Source organism: Crinia signifera, chromosome 2, assembly GCF_055691185.1.
Source record: "Crinia signifera chromosome 2, ASM5569118v1, whole genome shotgun sequence".
Lineage (NCBI taxonomy): Eukaryota > Metazoa > Chordata > Amphibia > Anura > Myobatrachidae > Crinia > Crinia signifera.
The window spans coordinates 20,599,904-20,617,513 of record NC_139218.1 but is presented as its reverse complement, the minus strand read 5'-3'; the positions used below and the strand labels follow the sequence as shown (position 1 = coordinate 20,617,513).

Here is a 17,610-nt window from a genome sequence, read left to right as displayed (position 1 = left end):
GTCACTATAGGGGCGTAATCAGTGCACTGTCAGCTGCTGGCATGCCCCCATCCCCTCTGTCTCTCTGAATAGTCACTGTGGCCCTTATTCTGGTTCACTCGCAAAGGCAAATTCCTTCTCAAATGGACAAAACCATGTGCACGGCAGGTGTAGTTCAACAACAGCTGGAGGGTTCCCCATCCCTGACATAGATAATTCACACTGTAATGGTTACACATACACACATGTTTATGTATCACTATTACCCCTGCCCCTCCCCCTCTCTTTTTCCCTACACTTACCTAAATCTGGCTGGCAGCAGAGCAGCTCAGACATCCTGTCCTGAGACTCGACTCCTGACCCGTTTGGCTCCACCCCCTGATGTATGTGTAGTCCCGCCCCCTAATGGCCGCGTAGCCCCGCCCCCTGTAATGTTCCCTGACTGGCTGTGCTATCTGTGTTACATGGGGTGGGAGGGAGCTTCATGCTGCATATCAGTGCAGTGTGTGACAGGCACAGCAGCCGGCAGCAGCAAGGGCTATCTGCGCAGATGCAGAGGAGGGAGAGCCGCTCTGCATGCCCTGGGTCACTGTGTGAGTGTGTGAATGACTCCGCCCAGCGTTATACACACACTCACAGATTGACAGTTCTGGGCTATTATATATAATATAAGATAAAGCTTTGTTTAAAATGAACATAAACATATGACCACTAGGGGCAGTGTAAGCCTGATATTTAGCTGTATATTATTCATCCTCACATCTTTTGCTGCATGGTAATCCTGTACATACATACAGTGAGTGGATGGTAAGTATAAACATGTAAGCTTTGCATTGTAGATATATATATTTGAGTTTAGTGATTTTATGTTATAGAATGACAACAATAATGATATATTTCACATTTCTTCTATGCATATCTCCCAACTACAGCGGGACAGTTCCGCTATTTGTAGACTGTTCAGCTGGTGATCCCTAAAGTGATGCTGAGCGCCTGCAAAAATGTTGAAAACCAAGGTTGCTGCACTAGGCCACGCCCCCACTACCCGAGGCCACACCCATCCCTTAGCTCTTCCCCCTTTCTGGCACAACAGTTGCCGCTTGTTGTCTATGTAATATAGATTCTAAGCTATTTGCTTTCTTTGTGTATCCATAGTACGTGTATCATATATCAATTACAGATACATTAAGAGGTAGAATTAATAAATGTTCTAAAAAGAAATCTGGAGTTACCTATAGCAACCAATCAGATTTTCTATAATGTTCCAGGTACTGTAACTGAAAGCTAGAATCTGGTTGCCAAGGGCAAAAACCTCTGGTATTCCTTTTAGAAGTTATGGTAACTGTGGGTGGGCCTAAATCAGGATCACTCAGAATGTGGCGAATTCGTGCCTGTTCCGATGTTTGGGGGTCTGCACATGCTCAAGCATGTATTTGCGCATGTGCAGATGCTGGCAATGAACAGTTATGGCGAGTAACACACTAGCCGGGCCGTTCGCTGCAAGAAGGGAGGGCCGGGGTAGACGGAGGTGGAAACGGGACACTTCCATGGGAACGCCCTGACATCAGCCGCCCACTCCATCTTCATCCTTGTGCATGTAAAGAAAAGACTGAGTGGCGAGTCTCTGACCACCCATACACGTGTGTTTAGCAACATTACAAGGGAGCTACATGTGTATTAGCCTAGGGCCCCTGGTACCTTCAATCAGGCCCCTGATGAAGACTGGTAGGACCCAGTTGAAACAGCTGTCGGGACCGCTGTTATAACTCTTGTACTTATGGAATAAACCACATCACATCTTTTTTCTTCACTACTCGTGTGCCGGTTTGGACTCCTTCCGCAGTGGGGGGGGGGGGGGGGGGGGGTAAGTGTACTATATATATATATATATATATATATATATATATATATATATATAACAATATACCCAGCGCACAATCCTTATTGTCAGTCAGTTATTTCCACAGATATTCCACAATGTGTGCAGTCTCTTTCAGGAATCATGCCACTGATCCATAGAACGATATTTGCAAAGAAAATGAGAAACGCACCAAATGAGCAAAACACGGGTGGAGTGAGAAGTCACTGCGTCGGACCAAAACAAGCCACGCCCAACGCGTTTCATCACAGGAAAGGACTTCATCAGGGGACGTTGGGCATTGGGCATGGCTTGTTTTGGTCCGATGCAGTGACGTCTCACTCCACCCGTGTTCCAGCTGGCTGTCCATCTGACTTCTGTGGAAGCGGTGCGGTGTCCTGTCCCGAGGTCCTTCGACTACAGCGTAGTGGCGGCTGTTCCCTGTACCAGTTGTCTGGGCTGCGAATGTGATTTACTCGGCTGGCAAGCATATACAGTATTCTTTAACCCCAATGTATGTGAGCTTTATTACAAAGTAAAAGTGTTGTTTTATATTGCTCATTAGGTGCGTTTCTTTCTCATTTTTAACCCTGTATATATATATGTATATATATACATATATATATATATATATATATATATAGTCTGGAAGATGAGGCGGCACTCGTAAGACTTTTTTTGAAAGATTCAACTTTTATTATTGGGATAATAAAAGTTGAACCTTTCAAAAAAAAGTCTTACGAGTGCCGTCTCATCTTCCAGATTGTTGTGGACGTAAGGGCTCTAGGAAGGCACCAGAGCAGTATATAACTCTTGGAGACATGAGTTCCGGGTATTGTGGAATATATATATATATTTATATTTACACACATACTAAATTTTGATATTTGGATGGCTGATAGACAATGTCTAGGTTGACAACGTACTGTGACCATGGTCAAAAGGTTAAAAAAAAAACCAAAAGAACATGCCTATTGCCAACACATGAAAGGTCAACATTAATTTTTTTTTGTTTTGTTTTGTTTTTTCATACTTTATCATCCAGGTTCAAAGCATGGAGAGTGAAGCGAGCCATGTGAGGGAACGCGGTACAATAGTTTAGGGGGCCGACCTGCTCAGGTGTGCTCAACTTACCAACCTTGTTCCAATCGATGTAAAATACCACACCTATTCATTTCACTGTTCAATCTCTCCCTCCCTTCCCTCCCCTCGTCCTAACCCTGAATCCCATTTTTGTAGACTGCTGCCAAACATTAGCGCGGCAGCTGACTGCAGTTACACTACGTGTGCTCTCCGTCTCCTCATGCAGCACTTGATCAGCGAAAGGAAAGTTTTCAAGTGAAACTGTTACATTACTGCTGCATTTCTATGAACTCTTCAAAAAGTTCACAGGAAATTGCTGGTATTGAACTAATTTCACACTTTCTTTTAGCGCTAAGCAAATAGTTTGGCTAAAACACACATCCAAATCTTTTATTCTTCATTTGTTTTAAGTTAGTCCAGATTTTTTGGTCTGAAAAATAACAGATGCTCCCTTTCAAATATGACAATTTCTGTGCATGACTGTGGCATGGAGGAGCAGGCCGGAATCGCTGTATACTTGTGTGCATGGACTGCTAGAGGTGAGAGGAAACCATCTCACATTCACTTGTGAACTGATAACACTAATACCCCTTTCAGACAGAAAAAAAGACCCGGGAATTTTTCTGCTCTTGCCGTGTCGACCCGGGTTTTTCTTCTGTCTGAAAGGGTCAACACGGTTCTAAAGTTCCGGGACTTCGACCCAGGTATTTACCTGGGTTTTTCCCGGGTCTGTATTCCAAAAACCCGGGTCGCCGGCTGTCTGAAAGGAAACTACCCGGGTTTTTGGGATTATTACACATTGTTAGGCACTGATTGGCTCTCCTGGTGGGTTGCTGGCTGATTGGTTGTGAGGATAGGCTTCTCTGATTGGCTGGGAGGGCATGGCAATGGAGCTGGCCTCTGAGGTCATTAGGGAGCTGAAAAAAGGATAGCATGGCCCACTGGTAGAAGCAAGAGGTGAGAGCTGCTGGCAGTGAGAGGGGAGGAGGATATCGGCAAACAGATGACTGGGACAGTCAAAGATGCCACAGTGTACTCAAACATTGCAAATATACTGACAAACATGTGAGGTAACATGTACCTACCAGTATATAAAAACAATAAAACTTGTTTACAACATATCCTTGTGTCATGCCATGGTTAATGCAATGCAGTGAGCAGTCACCACCCACTTCTGATGACCTCATCTCTGTGCCTTTAAAACTGTCCTTTTCTTATGACACACAGAGTTTTGCAGGAAAAATCCGGATTCTGTGTGAAATGGGTCGACACGGGAAATACCCGGGTTTTTGCTCCTGTGTGAAAGAGGGTCAGCCCCTTGCTGCCTAGTTGTACCCGGGTTTTTGTATCCGGGAAATACCTGTGTTTTTGGGATTTTTCTGTCTTAAAGGGGTATAACAAGTAATATAAGCTCTCCCTGTCTGCCCAGTGCTACATGTGCTACATGTGCTACATAACGAGGCCCAAAACCAAAGGTTGTGTCTTTGAGTGCTAACGTTGCTGTGAGCGATCATCAAAGTAGCCGCTTAAAACGCCGGCATCCCTCACACAGCAACTGTTCTTTTAGTATAAATAAATACAAATACAGCCAAGTCAATTAATAGAATTTAGTTAAATACTGGACCCCCCCCCCCCCCCCCCCTTCCAGGCTGACACACTCATTTTTGCGGTTGTTCGAGCCATTCTGCAGTATATACAATCTTGCAATGTGGTTCCTGAAACTTCAGCACAAATATGATGTACAGATGGAGCCCCTGTCATCTTTGTCCGGCACCCGCCAGAATGTCCCCTCTGGCGAGCGCCGGTGGACAACAGGGACTCCATTAAACTGGGACGCGCGTCTCACAGTCTCCCGGCGGCTGGACAGCGGGTCTTTGCCCGCCTCCGCTTCGGGGGGATGGGCAGGGTTGGGGGGTGGGGGTCGGGGCGGTGATGGGGACCGGCGGGGGAGGCGGTGGATGGCGGTGGGGAGCTCCATTGCCATGGTGTGCACGAGCATCTCGTGAGCGCGCGTCCCCTGGCGGGAGCTGGCGGCTGGAGTAATTATCGCAAAGATGAAGCCGGCTACATCTGTACTGTGTGATGTGCATTGGCCCCATCATACAAAGCATAGTATGCTAAGTAAAATAAAGCTTTGGTGACCTCAGCTGAATAATAGATGGCCAGCCATTCATCGGACCAGCCAATCAGGAGCCAATCAGGAGTGGTCCCTGAGCTGTGATTGGCTGAGAGGTGTAAGTGACTGCTTCTGACATTGAAAATGATAAACCGGCACAAACATAATTCATAGCAGAGCTGCACTAATCCGGTCTTATGTTCTAGACAACTTCCCGATCATTGCTGTACACTGGGAGCCTGAGCTCAGTGCTGCATAACAGCCCCGAAGGACACACGTTGGCTGGGCCACATGTCACCATACTTTGATCAGTCAGACCTGTGCTTTATTATCATTATATGACACGACCATCTAAGTTTTCATCTCGACCCGTTGAGACGTAGAAAATGTAAAGAGAATATATTATCTGTATAGTAAGTAACAGCATACAGATGTAGCAGGCACCATCCTAATGTCTGTCTCGGTAACACGACACTTAGCAATCAAAGCTGCAGAGCTCCTGCCTAAGCTGATGGATAATGCAGGTACAGCGCATCACTGCATCACTATGTAATGCTGTAACGTTACTGGATTCACACATTCACCAAGCAATCCGCAGTATACACAGTATGGCCAGATGCACTAAGCTTGAAAAGTGATAAAATGGAGAGTGACAAACCACCAGCCAATCAGCTCCTTCCTGCCATGTCACAGGCTGTGTTTGAGAAATTACAGGTAGGAGCTGATTGGCTGGTGGTTTATCACTCTTCGTTATAACACTTTTCAAGGTTTAGTACATCTGGCCCTGTGTGAGGCAACTGGCCGAGATGGCTAGTGCCTACTGTTCACCCATGGTAGACAACCACCACTCACATGGCACTATCCCAGTTCATTGCATCGTCCCTATCCCTTAAAATAATTCAACATGAATTTATATACACATACACACATAGGGGTTTATTTATTGTTTTTATTGAATATGAGATGTTGCCCATAGCAACCAATCAGAAACTACTATTACTTATTTATTTAGCACCTTCTAGGAGATAACAGATCGAATCTGATTGGTTGCCCATAGCAACATCTCATATGAAATAGAACTCCCATTTTAGTAAATATAGCCCCCCTACACCAGACAGGTGAAGTGAACAGCACTGATTATCCCGTGATATATTAAGTTGCAATGAAACAGTCAGTTTTTAAAGTTAATGCGTTGGAAGCGGGAATAGTGGGCAAGCCTAAATATCCAAGCGACTTTGACAAAGGCCAAATTGTGAAGGCTACTGTAGAACATCTCCACGACAGCAGATCTTGTTCCCGGTATGCAGTACTTAGACCTACCAAAAGTGATCTAAGGAAGGACAACCGGTAAACCAGCGATAAGCTCGCGGTCACCTAAAAGTCAAGCTAGTCTGTCTGGTCCAATATAGCATTTTGCTGAAAAACTTAATGGCACCTATGAAAGAAAGGTCACAGAAGAGATCACAGGTGGCTTAGTATGGGGCTGCGTAGCCACAGACCCATCAGAAGGCCCATACGGACCATTGTCCACCGACAAAAGCAATTAAAACGGGCACATAATCGTCACAACAAGACCATGGAGAAATGGATGCATTTGGCCTGGTCTGATGAATAAAGTATTCATGTATATTATGTGGATGGATGGATGGCTGGGTGAGTATGTGATGCTTATCTGGGGAAGATGTAGCACCAGGGAAATCTTGGCTGTTGGCATTCATGGGGTTGTGAAAGTTACACAAATCCACATCCTTTGCATGAGTACTTTGGACTGGAACCAATTTATGTGCCAGGCCATCCATAACTGAAAGCCCAAACTGGATTTCCGTGATCAACTGATGACTTTCGAGCATGGCCAACACAGCATTGCAGAGGCACCAAGTCTATGCTATGTGGCCAAAAAATTACTCCTTTGGTGCAATACATAATACAGTACCATAGGGGTGGAGGGGGGACCTCCAATATGCTTATCTATATGCTTATCTACCTCTCAGGCAAAATGTCCTTCTTCTGCTAGTGCCAAATTGCATTTCCCTGCATCCATTGCCAACTGAAACCCAAAATTCAACTATAAAAAACCCGCAAGTAGTAAAAACCGTAAGTACCAGGGAATACAACCAAAACCATGAGAAGTTAGTTACGTCTATGCAATATATTTCCCATCTAACCTCAATATAAACTGGCTAAGAACTAAGGATTTAAAACAACACGAAAAACTCTGGCTGTTGCAAAACAAACTCAATTCTTGAAAGATGTTATTTCCATATCAAAAGAAGTATCCTATGTCCAAGTCTAGAGGGAAACGTTTAAATATTTCATCATCAATCAGGAGCCGTGCTCTGCCGTGGAAGCGTGGGCTGTAATGATACCGGAGTGCTGGTTTAGGCAGTTCTGGCACCGAAATGCTGTAAACAAACACAAATAACTTGGACCCTGGCACCCACGTTTTCCTGGAAGAGCTCAGCTCCAAGAAAACCCATTAGGACTTAATCTGGAATCACTCGTACTCCAAGCAAACTATCCAACGCTCTCCAAACAAAATCTCTCCAAATGGTATAATAAGCATGCAGAAATCTGTGCAAAAATACAGCAAGGCGGGCTGTATGCAGGTGGTGGTATTTAGCTGGACGTCTAGAATTACCAACATGACTGGGTTTTCACTTCATACCGTTGTTAAATAAATATTATCTGTTCTCCAATAAGAAATGTGCAGGGAGGAAAGTTACTTGGTCACGTTGGAATATTTACTTTCATGTAACTACAGATGTAGTATTCCGGGCAAGTTCCGGGCAAGTTGCTAGGTTTCGGCGTTACGGGCGCACATGCCACAACTGCTGTGCACCCATTCTTGTCTGGGAAGATGCCATGCCCATGGGCGTATGTATCTTTTAAAGGGCTGCTAAGCCTTAAATATAAGCTTTATATAAAATGACCAACAGTATAGTAGAATTCACAATACCTAAATACATGGAAATATTTTTATGCACTGACAAAGATTAGGGCCACATTTATCACATAAATGCGATAAATAATTTTCACAAATTCACAACATGAAAATTTTAATTTTCACACAAAGTTAGTAAGAAGCTATTGTGGGGACATCGGCTACTATGAGTGCACATCCTGGTGAGGATCTGGAATAAGGAGATTCTGAGACCGTGTCAGCCTAGGGCACACACACAACAACCAGGTGGTATGGGGAGGGGGGGGGGCACAACAACCAGGTGGTATGGAGGGACGAGGGCACAACAACTAGTTGGTATGGAGGGGGGGGCACAACACGCAGGTGGAATGGGGGGGGGTGGCACAACAACCAGGTGGTATGGAAGGAAGACAACACAACAAATAGATGTTATGGAGGGCGGGGGCACAACAACCAGGTGGTATGGAGGGGGAGGATTCAACAACCAGGTGGAATGGAGGAGGAGGATACAACAACCAGGTGGTATGAAGGGGGAGGATACAACAACCAGGTGGTATGGAGGGGGAGGATACAATAACCAGGTGGTATGGAGGGGGACAATACAACAACCAGGCAGAATGGAGGGGAGGATACAACAACCAGGTGGTATGGAGGGGAGGATACAACAACCAGGTGGTATGGAGGGGGAGGATACAACAACCAGATGGATTGGAGGGGGGACAATACAACAACCAGGCAGAATGGAGGGGAGGATACAACAACCAGGTGGTATGGAGGGGGAGGATACAACAACCAGGTGGTATGGAGGGGGGACAATACAACAACCAGGCAGAATGGAGGGGAGGATACAACAACCAGGTGGTATGGAGGGGGGAGGATACAACAACCAGGTGGTATGGAGGGGGAGGATACAACAACCAGGTGGTATGGAGGGGGGACAATACAACAACCAGGCAGAATGGAGGGGAGGATACAACAACCAGGTGGTATGGAGGGGGAGGATACAACAACCAGGTGGTATGGAGGGAGAGGATACAACAACCAGGTGGTATGGAGGGAGAGGATACAACCTTAGCACTTAAAATACGTGAGGTCCTGGACAAAAGTCATATCTGGCATTATCATCATCAAACAAATGCAATCTGCTCTGATATGAGGCAATGTACTCATGCGTGCTCTCAGTAGTGAATTATATACGCACCCATGTGTTCTACTGACGAACGATCTAGCCAAAAATATAAATTGTGGGCATATTTTGACTTAAATACAGGCCATAGAACATATGTGATGTCCCCATCTGTATCATATTGCCAGGATGTTTTTATTTGGAAGAGAAGATACAAGTCTATCTGTGACGGATTTTAGGATTTCATATGGATACAGATGTGAGCCAAATCAGTTCCAGATAGCTCTGGCCGGCCACCATTCCGAAGCTTATATGTGCTACCTTGTATGGTGCATTGGCAAATTCTTTAGGGATAAGACTTAATACAAACCAGGAGAGGAATGCCACTCAGTTCTATTATATACCAGTCATTCTCATGTGAGGTGTCCGGCATTTAAAATGAAACATTTGTGACCAGTAATGACCAGCGCTTTTCACCTTGTGCTCTGAAACAGTCCTTTATAAGGTCTTAAATGTGGTAGAAACAGTCTCTTTAATCAACAAAGTACCATGATACAATCCCCACAGTATGGGTAGCAGCTATAAAATCTCTAAACAGGAGCATTGTTCAATCAGTCTATAAAAGATTTCTAGAAAGGCTGAGAAAACAGAGCGCCCTTGTGTAGCATATTAATTCTTATAATTTGATTATAAAGGAATAGAAACATATAAGTCTCTATTGTGTGACATTGGTACTTGTTGTAATCCCCTCCTTAGAGAATCCTGGTGAACTGATGAGTTATATATATTGTATTGTGACAAGGAATCACATACACCGGATAAGATGATGTCTTGGTCTTTATTTTGTAGCAGGTTCTTCAACAATTTTTCAGGGTCAAGAAGAGGACCCAACGAGTTTCGTCCTTAAAAAGGACTTTATCAGGGGTAACAGATTCCTTTTCCCATATGGGCAGACAAAGCTCATAGGGGTAATGAGTGTAAAAAATGAAAAATTGACTTCATAAAGTAGGACCTGTTATTTCAGAGTCTGAAGCATCTGCCCAGAGGCGGACCGAAATGTTGATTCCAATTATGCCCTGCCATGCTGCCTGTTTAAATAATCATAAATGACTACAAGACTTACATTTAGGATGGATATATTTACACAGATTACAATGTCCACATTTGTGGAACCCTTTGATTTTAGTTCCGTGAATTTCTCCATGAACAGGTTGGATAGGTTTTACCATACTTGGGCCCTTATTCTGGTTGGTGCGGTAATATCCGCGTGCGTTCGTGCCGCCGATGTTTTGTGTCTGCGCATGTGCAGAGGCGTCTCTGCGCATGTGCGAGCGGGGCGTGCAGCCAAATCCCGCATGAAATGTGAACACTCCGAACAGGGGGTGGAGAGGGGCGTGAAGGTCTGTTTGGGCTCATTACCATATGCGTACGCCCCGCGTTTCATGGGCGTTCCCATGCAAACGCTGGGCGTACGTATGGTAATGCGGCCGTGACGCACGTGTAGGGGGCGGACATATGACATCGCCGGATGTCAGCTGCCCGCCCAGATCCCTGCTTTTGCATGGAAAAATGTCCGTGTGGTCTGAGGTTGCGGGAGCTGGTGGACCACTCGGTCCTGCATTCGATGGTCTGCGACCATCGAATGATGGGGGAGGTTCCCTGAGATGGAGGAGGCGTATTCCATGAAAAATACACGTGCGGTCCGTTCGGACAGCTTCTTACCGCGTACAGACGGAGTTGGCGATCCGTATGGAAGTCGGGGTTTCGCACGCACGGTCCTGGCCGCATATTCGGATCCGGCCGCACCGATCAGAATAAGGGCCTTGGTACTAACATATCTTTAAGGTTAGGCGCCCTTTCTAAAACAAGCATAAGGTGTTCTGGAGAAGTATCATTAAAGGACTAAATAAAATGAGTATTATTATCTCTTTCATGCTTACAGTATCTCTGTATTCCAGAAGTTAGTTCCTCTCTCTGTTGGGCAGATATTTGAATGTTTGTATGAATTCTGAGCTTTTATCTTGGGACAAATTGCTCATAATAGACATATGTTGATGCTCTCCATATCATCAACAGTTACTTGGAATATTTATTCTTAATTGGTTAAAACAATAGACACTATGTTACTTTTCTTTTGATTTTATATGTGAACATATGCATATATACATCAAGCAGTATGGAACTGAGTGTTCTTAGCCCCGCCTTCCGTACGGATCGCTCACCCCTCCCCAAATGTGGTAAGACGCCGACCGAACGGACCGTGAGTGGATTTTCCATGTGAACACCTCCTCCATCTCTGGGAACCTCCTCCATCATTCGATGGTCACCGTCCATCGAATGCTGGACCGAATGGTCAGGCAGCACCAAGTGCTCCAGACCACTCGGGCATTTCTCCGTGCAAACGCAGGGATATGGGTGGGCAGCTGGCATCCAGCTATGTCATATGTCCGCCCCCCCCACGTGCGTCATGGCTGGATTACAAATGTACGCCCAGCGTTTTCATGCGAACGCCCATGAAACGCGGGGCGTACGAATATGGTAATGAGCCCAAATAGCCCTTCACGCCCCTCTCCACCCCTGTTCGGATTGTTCCGACCGATTGTTTTCTGTACAGAATTCACTCCGTATTCGGATGTGCACGGCATTCGCACATGCGCAGATACACCTCTGCACATGCGCAAACACCAACCATCGGCCATCCGTCCGCATTCGGAGCCATCCGACTCAATCAGAATAATGGCCTTTGTGCCAAAAGAGTTAGGAAAAACACAAGGAAAAGTTGGCCAGTGTGGTTTGCATAAGAAGTAGCAAGTATTCTGAAAGCAAAAAAGTTGGCCTTTAAGAAATTTAAGCAGACGCAGAATAATGAGGACAAAGTGGTGTATCTTGTAATCAGATGTGCAAAAGCACAGGCTGAGGAGAAAATGGCCCAGTCATTGGGTAAAGGGGGGAAAACTTTTTTTTAGGTATATAAGTGAAAGGAGAAAAACAAACAGTGGAATAATAAGACTAAAGACAGAGAGTGGAAGTATTCTTGAGGGGGACAATGTAGTAGCAGATCATATTCATAATTATTTCTGCTCAGTATTCACTGCTGAAAAAAGGGGGAGGGGCCACAGTTAAGTTAGTCAGAAAAATGAGGGAGAAACAAGTACATTTACAGAGGAGAAAGTCCTCACAGAACTCTCAAAACTGAAAGTGGATAAATCAATGGGGCCAGATGGGATACACCCAAGGATACTAAAAGAGCTTAAAGGGGAGCTGGTAAAACCATTAACAGAATTATTCAACCAGTCACTAGCTACTGGAGTAATCCCAGAGGACTGGAAAACAGCGAATGTAGTCCCACTGCACAAAAGTGGAAGTAAGGAAGAGGTAAGCAACTATCGACCAGTGAGCCTTACATCAGTAGTAGGGAAATTGATGGAAACACTCAACCAGAGTTGTAGAATATCTCAAAACCACCAATTTACAGGATCCGAAACAGCATGGCTTTACTGGTGGAAGGTGTCACATGACCTCAGACGCCTGCCCTGCCTTCGTCGTGGCGGCTACACGTATAAATTACAAATTTTCGCTTCACCGCTACAAGCTACTTTATGAATTCATATTTACATAAAGAAAAATATTTATTTATGAATTCATAGTTCTATAAAGCCGGTATATTCCACAGTACCGTATAATTGGGAATAAGTAAAAAAAAAACATAAAAAGAGAACAGATATACACATTAATTTCATATACAGCAATAACACATTAGTGTAACAGGAGCCTAACATCATTACTCAGAGATATAACACCTGTGATCGATATTACAGCTACTTGGCTGAAGCGCACAGATGGAAACCTTCTAGCCAAACCAAAGTATTCTGTAACAGTTGATGAAGTATAAGAAAATGCTAATAAATGAATGATAAGATGGACAACTGCTTGGAGGTCTATCTACAATCACTTAATGTATACATAAGTAAAAGTACACTTTGTACAAAATATCAGAGCTACTCAATAAAAAGGTAACTGCGGAGATATTAGGGGATACCTTCCAATACACTAGCAGGGGTGCCTATATTCATCAAATTCCAAAGTACAATATAAGGATCCATCTGAACCCCTTTGTGAATGCCTGTCTCCTTACACTGGAGGTTGCGCATGATTGAACCCAGGGTCACACTGCAGAGGTCAGATTCGGCAGTGCTACGATTCTACGATACTAATAAACTCAACGCGTTTCGCAGAGCAGCAACTGTAAAAACTGTCAACATCCATGAGAACTTCATAAGAGCAGATATGATGCAAGCAAATAGATGAACAATTAGCACATAATCATTAGCTGCCATTTTGTCACACTGATATTCTGGGAACCACTCAAAAATTTACAGATAAATAATCTTACGATATTACACTACAATTTTACTTTAGCTACAAACACTATGGGGAAGGTATGATAACTGGTGCACAGGAAAAAGTTACTGTAACACATACTCTACATTAGCAACTAAACAAATGGTATGACAGCCATTTAACATCCTCAGTTTCAAGGCAGCCATTTTAGGTGCACTGCATAGGATTACACTGGGCAGATAGGCCGAGCTTGGACCTGATGACACATAATTGGAGAAATACAGTAGAAACACCATGCAAGGACTATGTAAGGTCATCAGAACTATACAGTTGTTCATTCTACAGAGAGACCAGTCGAGGGCAGCCATGTTGGGTGCACTACATTGGTGACAATGTGCAAAAATGTACTACACAGAGATAAGCCATACAGGGATAAAATGAATAGTGAACAGGATGCCCACTGCATAGATAATTCAGTCGTCGCTCATCAACCACAGATGTGCAACATGCAGTGGGAAATTACAGAGAAAAGAAAGAAACAGTTGAGGTGGAGTGCATGTTGTAGCAGTAAAGTGAGACACTAGGGGGCAGCAGCAGTATAGGGCATTTAGGAATAAAACTAAATTAATAGTTCTAGATTAATGTGTGGTAAATGGCATAAAACAGAATGCTACAGTAAATCAGGTGTACAAAACCAGTAGGCAGCATGAAAGTGAGTCCAAATTATAACAGTGGGAGCTGACATGGGGATAAGAAGACACTACTGGAGAGAAGAAGACAAGTGGTTAGTAGGGGGATAAAAATAAAATAAATAGGCCAAATTCCAATTTCAGTTCAATGACCGATATCTACTCCATGTTTAACCCTTTGAGTACCAACATGTGCAAAATATCCGCTAAAAATAGCAGTGTCACTCACATTTGTTATATAAATTCAAATAAAAAATATTGTGTAAAAAAAGATCCTTTTTTCCTACATACATAAGGTAAACATTACAGGTCACTATGATGAATAAAAAAGGTTTGCTTGGCAATTTTCACACCTTGTTTTACAAATGCACTTGGCACTCAGGGTTAAGATGCAGAGATGAAGATAGCAGGCTTACACTCACAATGATTATAACACATTTATCAATGAGTGATAAAAATCGTGAATGATGAAGCTCAAGGTGTATGATACATGGTGCTCCAACCAATCAGCCTCCAACTGTCATTTTTCAAACACATGACAGTTAGAAGCTGAGCACATGATAGTCGGGAGAGAATTGGCCAGAGCACCATTTATATTACACAAGTTTTATCGCCCATGAGTTTTATCACTCAGTGATAAATGAGCCACAAAAACTAAACGAATGTCTAGGTTATTTATACTAATTGCCGACCAATGTATTAGGGCAAACAAAGGTGGTGTCAGCTTCTATCTCTTTGATATCCATTATACTACTATCATAATATAAAGTATGAAATAACATTACACAAACAAACCAGCATAACAAAATGGAAAACCATGGACTTTAATCACAGTTTGGAGTAAAGTAAGTTAATATGCATTTTTCTTTCTCTTTACCAAAATCATGTTTTTTTTTTATGACCGATTTATAATTCAGACGAGGAAGCATCCTAGTTCAAATCTAAATTCAACCCTTAATTGTACTGGTAAAATAAAACATCCCAGCATTGACCCCCGAATGCAAAAAGCAGACAGTAAATGGGCCACTAGCTCAGTTTGGAGAGAAGGCTACTCAGGGGTAGATGTACTGTATGAAGAAGTGATAAGGGAAGAGAAGTGAGCCAGAGGAAAGTGGCCCATGGCAACCAATCAGCTGCTCTGTATTTTATATTATGCAAATTGTAGATGTTACTTCAGTGCTGATTGGTTGCCATTGGCCACTTCTCCTCTGGCTCACTTCTCCTCCCTTATCACTGCTTCATATATCTACCCCTAAGTGCCTAGTGGACTATCTGTATTGAGCTACTGAGACATGGAGCCAGACGCAGAGATATGAGGCTGCGTAATGAGACTCTCATCTATGACATCATCTTGTGTAACCCGCAAACCAGCTTCTAGTATAATAACGTTGTTGTTACTTACTTTAATATGAGCTGATGGATCTGGGACAGTCTGAATCATGTCCTTACTGCAGTCTGGCTACCGTACCACACATTCGGTCCCGGGTGCTGCTGAGGAAAAGAAATACTGAGTGGATGGTTCAGAATCACAGCCGCGTGATATAATATAATGACTCTCAGAAGTTAATGCTAATTAGAATTTGTGAGGAAAAAGTTCATCAGGTTTTGTGTTTGTCCAGTCCTTTACTGTGAAGTCCTTAATCACTACTGTGCATGGGCAGATTATTAAGTATTTTGATTGGTCATTGAAGAACCTGAGAAAACACTTTTGGCTCCTCAATGCTCATTGGTCCATGCAGTCTATATCTACTGTATCAACTTCAGATGCTATCATTGTAGTAGTCCACATTCACATGCACTGGTACTAAAGGCAGACTCAATACGTAGTATTCCATTTCTTTTATAGCTGTTCTGGATATACTAGCTTTCGATACTTGGTATTTGATCTTAGATGACCAGGGTTTCAGCATACAAAACAGTTATGTTTCACACTGCAAAAAATTGTTCTTACCCTACTCTTGTATTGCTAATGCTGATTTATGGGCACATGGGACCCCATGGGGGAAACTAGCCAGTGTAAGTCTGGATTCCGATTTCGTAGAAACGGCCATCAGAATCCCGACTATTGATAAATCATCTCCCGTCTCAGACACTACTGAGTAGCAATGCTGCAACAGGGAACGCTGTTATTTCTACTCCAATACCAATTACTGTAGGTGCTCGTAGGGCTGTAGGCAGTCACGCTGAGACCTGGTAATGGCATGGGGGCTGTAGAGAGCCATGTTGGGCCCTGATACTGGCATGGGAGCATGGCTTAAAAGGATATGTGTCCATGTACACTAAAAATAAATGACCTTAAAAAATATTAATTGCAATGGGGATTTTATTAAAATCCAGGGAGGGCAGGCGGAGCTATGGGGGAGGACAACCGCTTCCTACCTTGCTTGCTCTGGGAAGCGGGTTTAACCGTCTGTGTTTTCAAGCATAGACATAATGAAAAACTGTCTATTAATAGGGAGTGTGAACCGAATTTGGGAAACATGGAATTATGCACTGGGAGAATTTGGGTTATTTGGGTTATTTGGTCATATTGCCTGACCTCTTCTGTAGCTTTCCACGTACCACCCCTTATAGCAGCATCTTCCCCTTAAACATCCATGACTGGTAATTCTGATACGAAACGACTGTGAACTTCATTAAGATTATGGGGGTTATTCTGGTTGTTTTTTTTCTCATGATGTCCAAGTGCGTGAGATACATGAGATCTGCATGAAAAATAGACTGCTTGGAATAATATTTTTACTCGTGGGGGTCCACGACCCCCATAGAGGGAAAATAGAATAGGCGGCTCGCATAGCGAGCCACTGTGCCCGCAGCGTGGCGAGTGCAGCGAGCCCGCAAGGGGCTTAGTTGTGCTCACCATGCTGTCTGGGTCCGGCCAGTCGGGATCCCGACGTCGGGATAATGACTGTCGGGATCCCGACTGTCGGACCCCTATACCACAGGAGAGATTACAGGAAAACCTTGCAATGTTCTGTTCGTACATATTGATTGATGATGATGTATTTTACGTCACCGTATGACAAGCCTAAACCCACTGCGTAGTTTGCTCTTTCTCAAACCCCTTTCTTCGCCCAACTTTCTTTATAGTCTTGCTTCCCCATTTACGCCTTATATTTTATCAGTGGTTCAGTATCTGTCCTATTTACAATTTTACACTAAATTTAATCGCCACAGAGCATAATAACTCATTGTCTCTGATTCACAGACACTATCCAGGTTTCAAAGAGTTATGTCAGGCTATTGTTGTACCTGGTAATGTCCATGGGTTTTAATGATGGCAAATTGCCCATTCATTTACCAATCTATTCAGTACTTATAGGCTGTGAATTATTATGTACTAAATTTCCATTTTAGGCACAAATACAGCATAAAACAAAGACCACCAAGGCACTTATTTATAGCATCATCAGAAGTTATATTTGGTAATAAGCTCTGCCCATTCCTCTGGGTAACTAATATACCAAATAAAACATGGTCAGTTGATACTTTTGGCAA

General features: G+C 43.6%; 1 protein-coding gene across 1 annotated transcript in view; it reads right to left on the bottom strand.

Moving 5' to 3' along the window:
• ERG (ETS transcription factor ERG) overlaps positions 1–17,610 on the bottom strand; it is a 245,445-nt gene that overhangs the window by 148,126 nt on the left and 79,709 nt on the right. The window contains exon 3 of the mRNA XM_083171695.1: positions 15,515–15,600. Within this exon, the coding sequence (XP_083027821.1) occupies positions 15,515–15,553 (39 nt within the window). The 5' untranslated portion in view covers positions 15,554–15,600. The remainder of the gene's footprint in view (positions 1–15,514; positions 15,601–17,610) is intronic.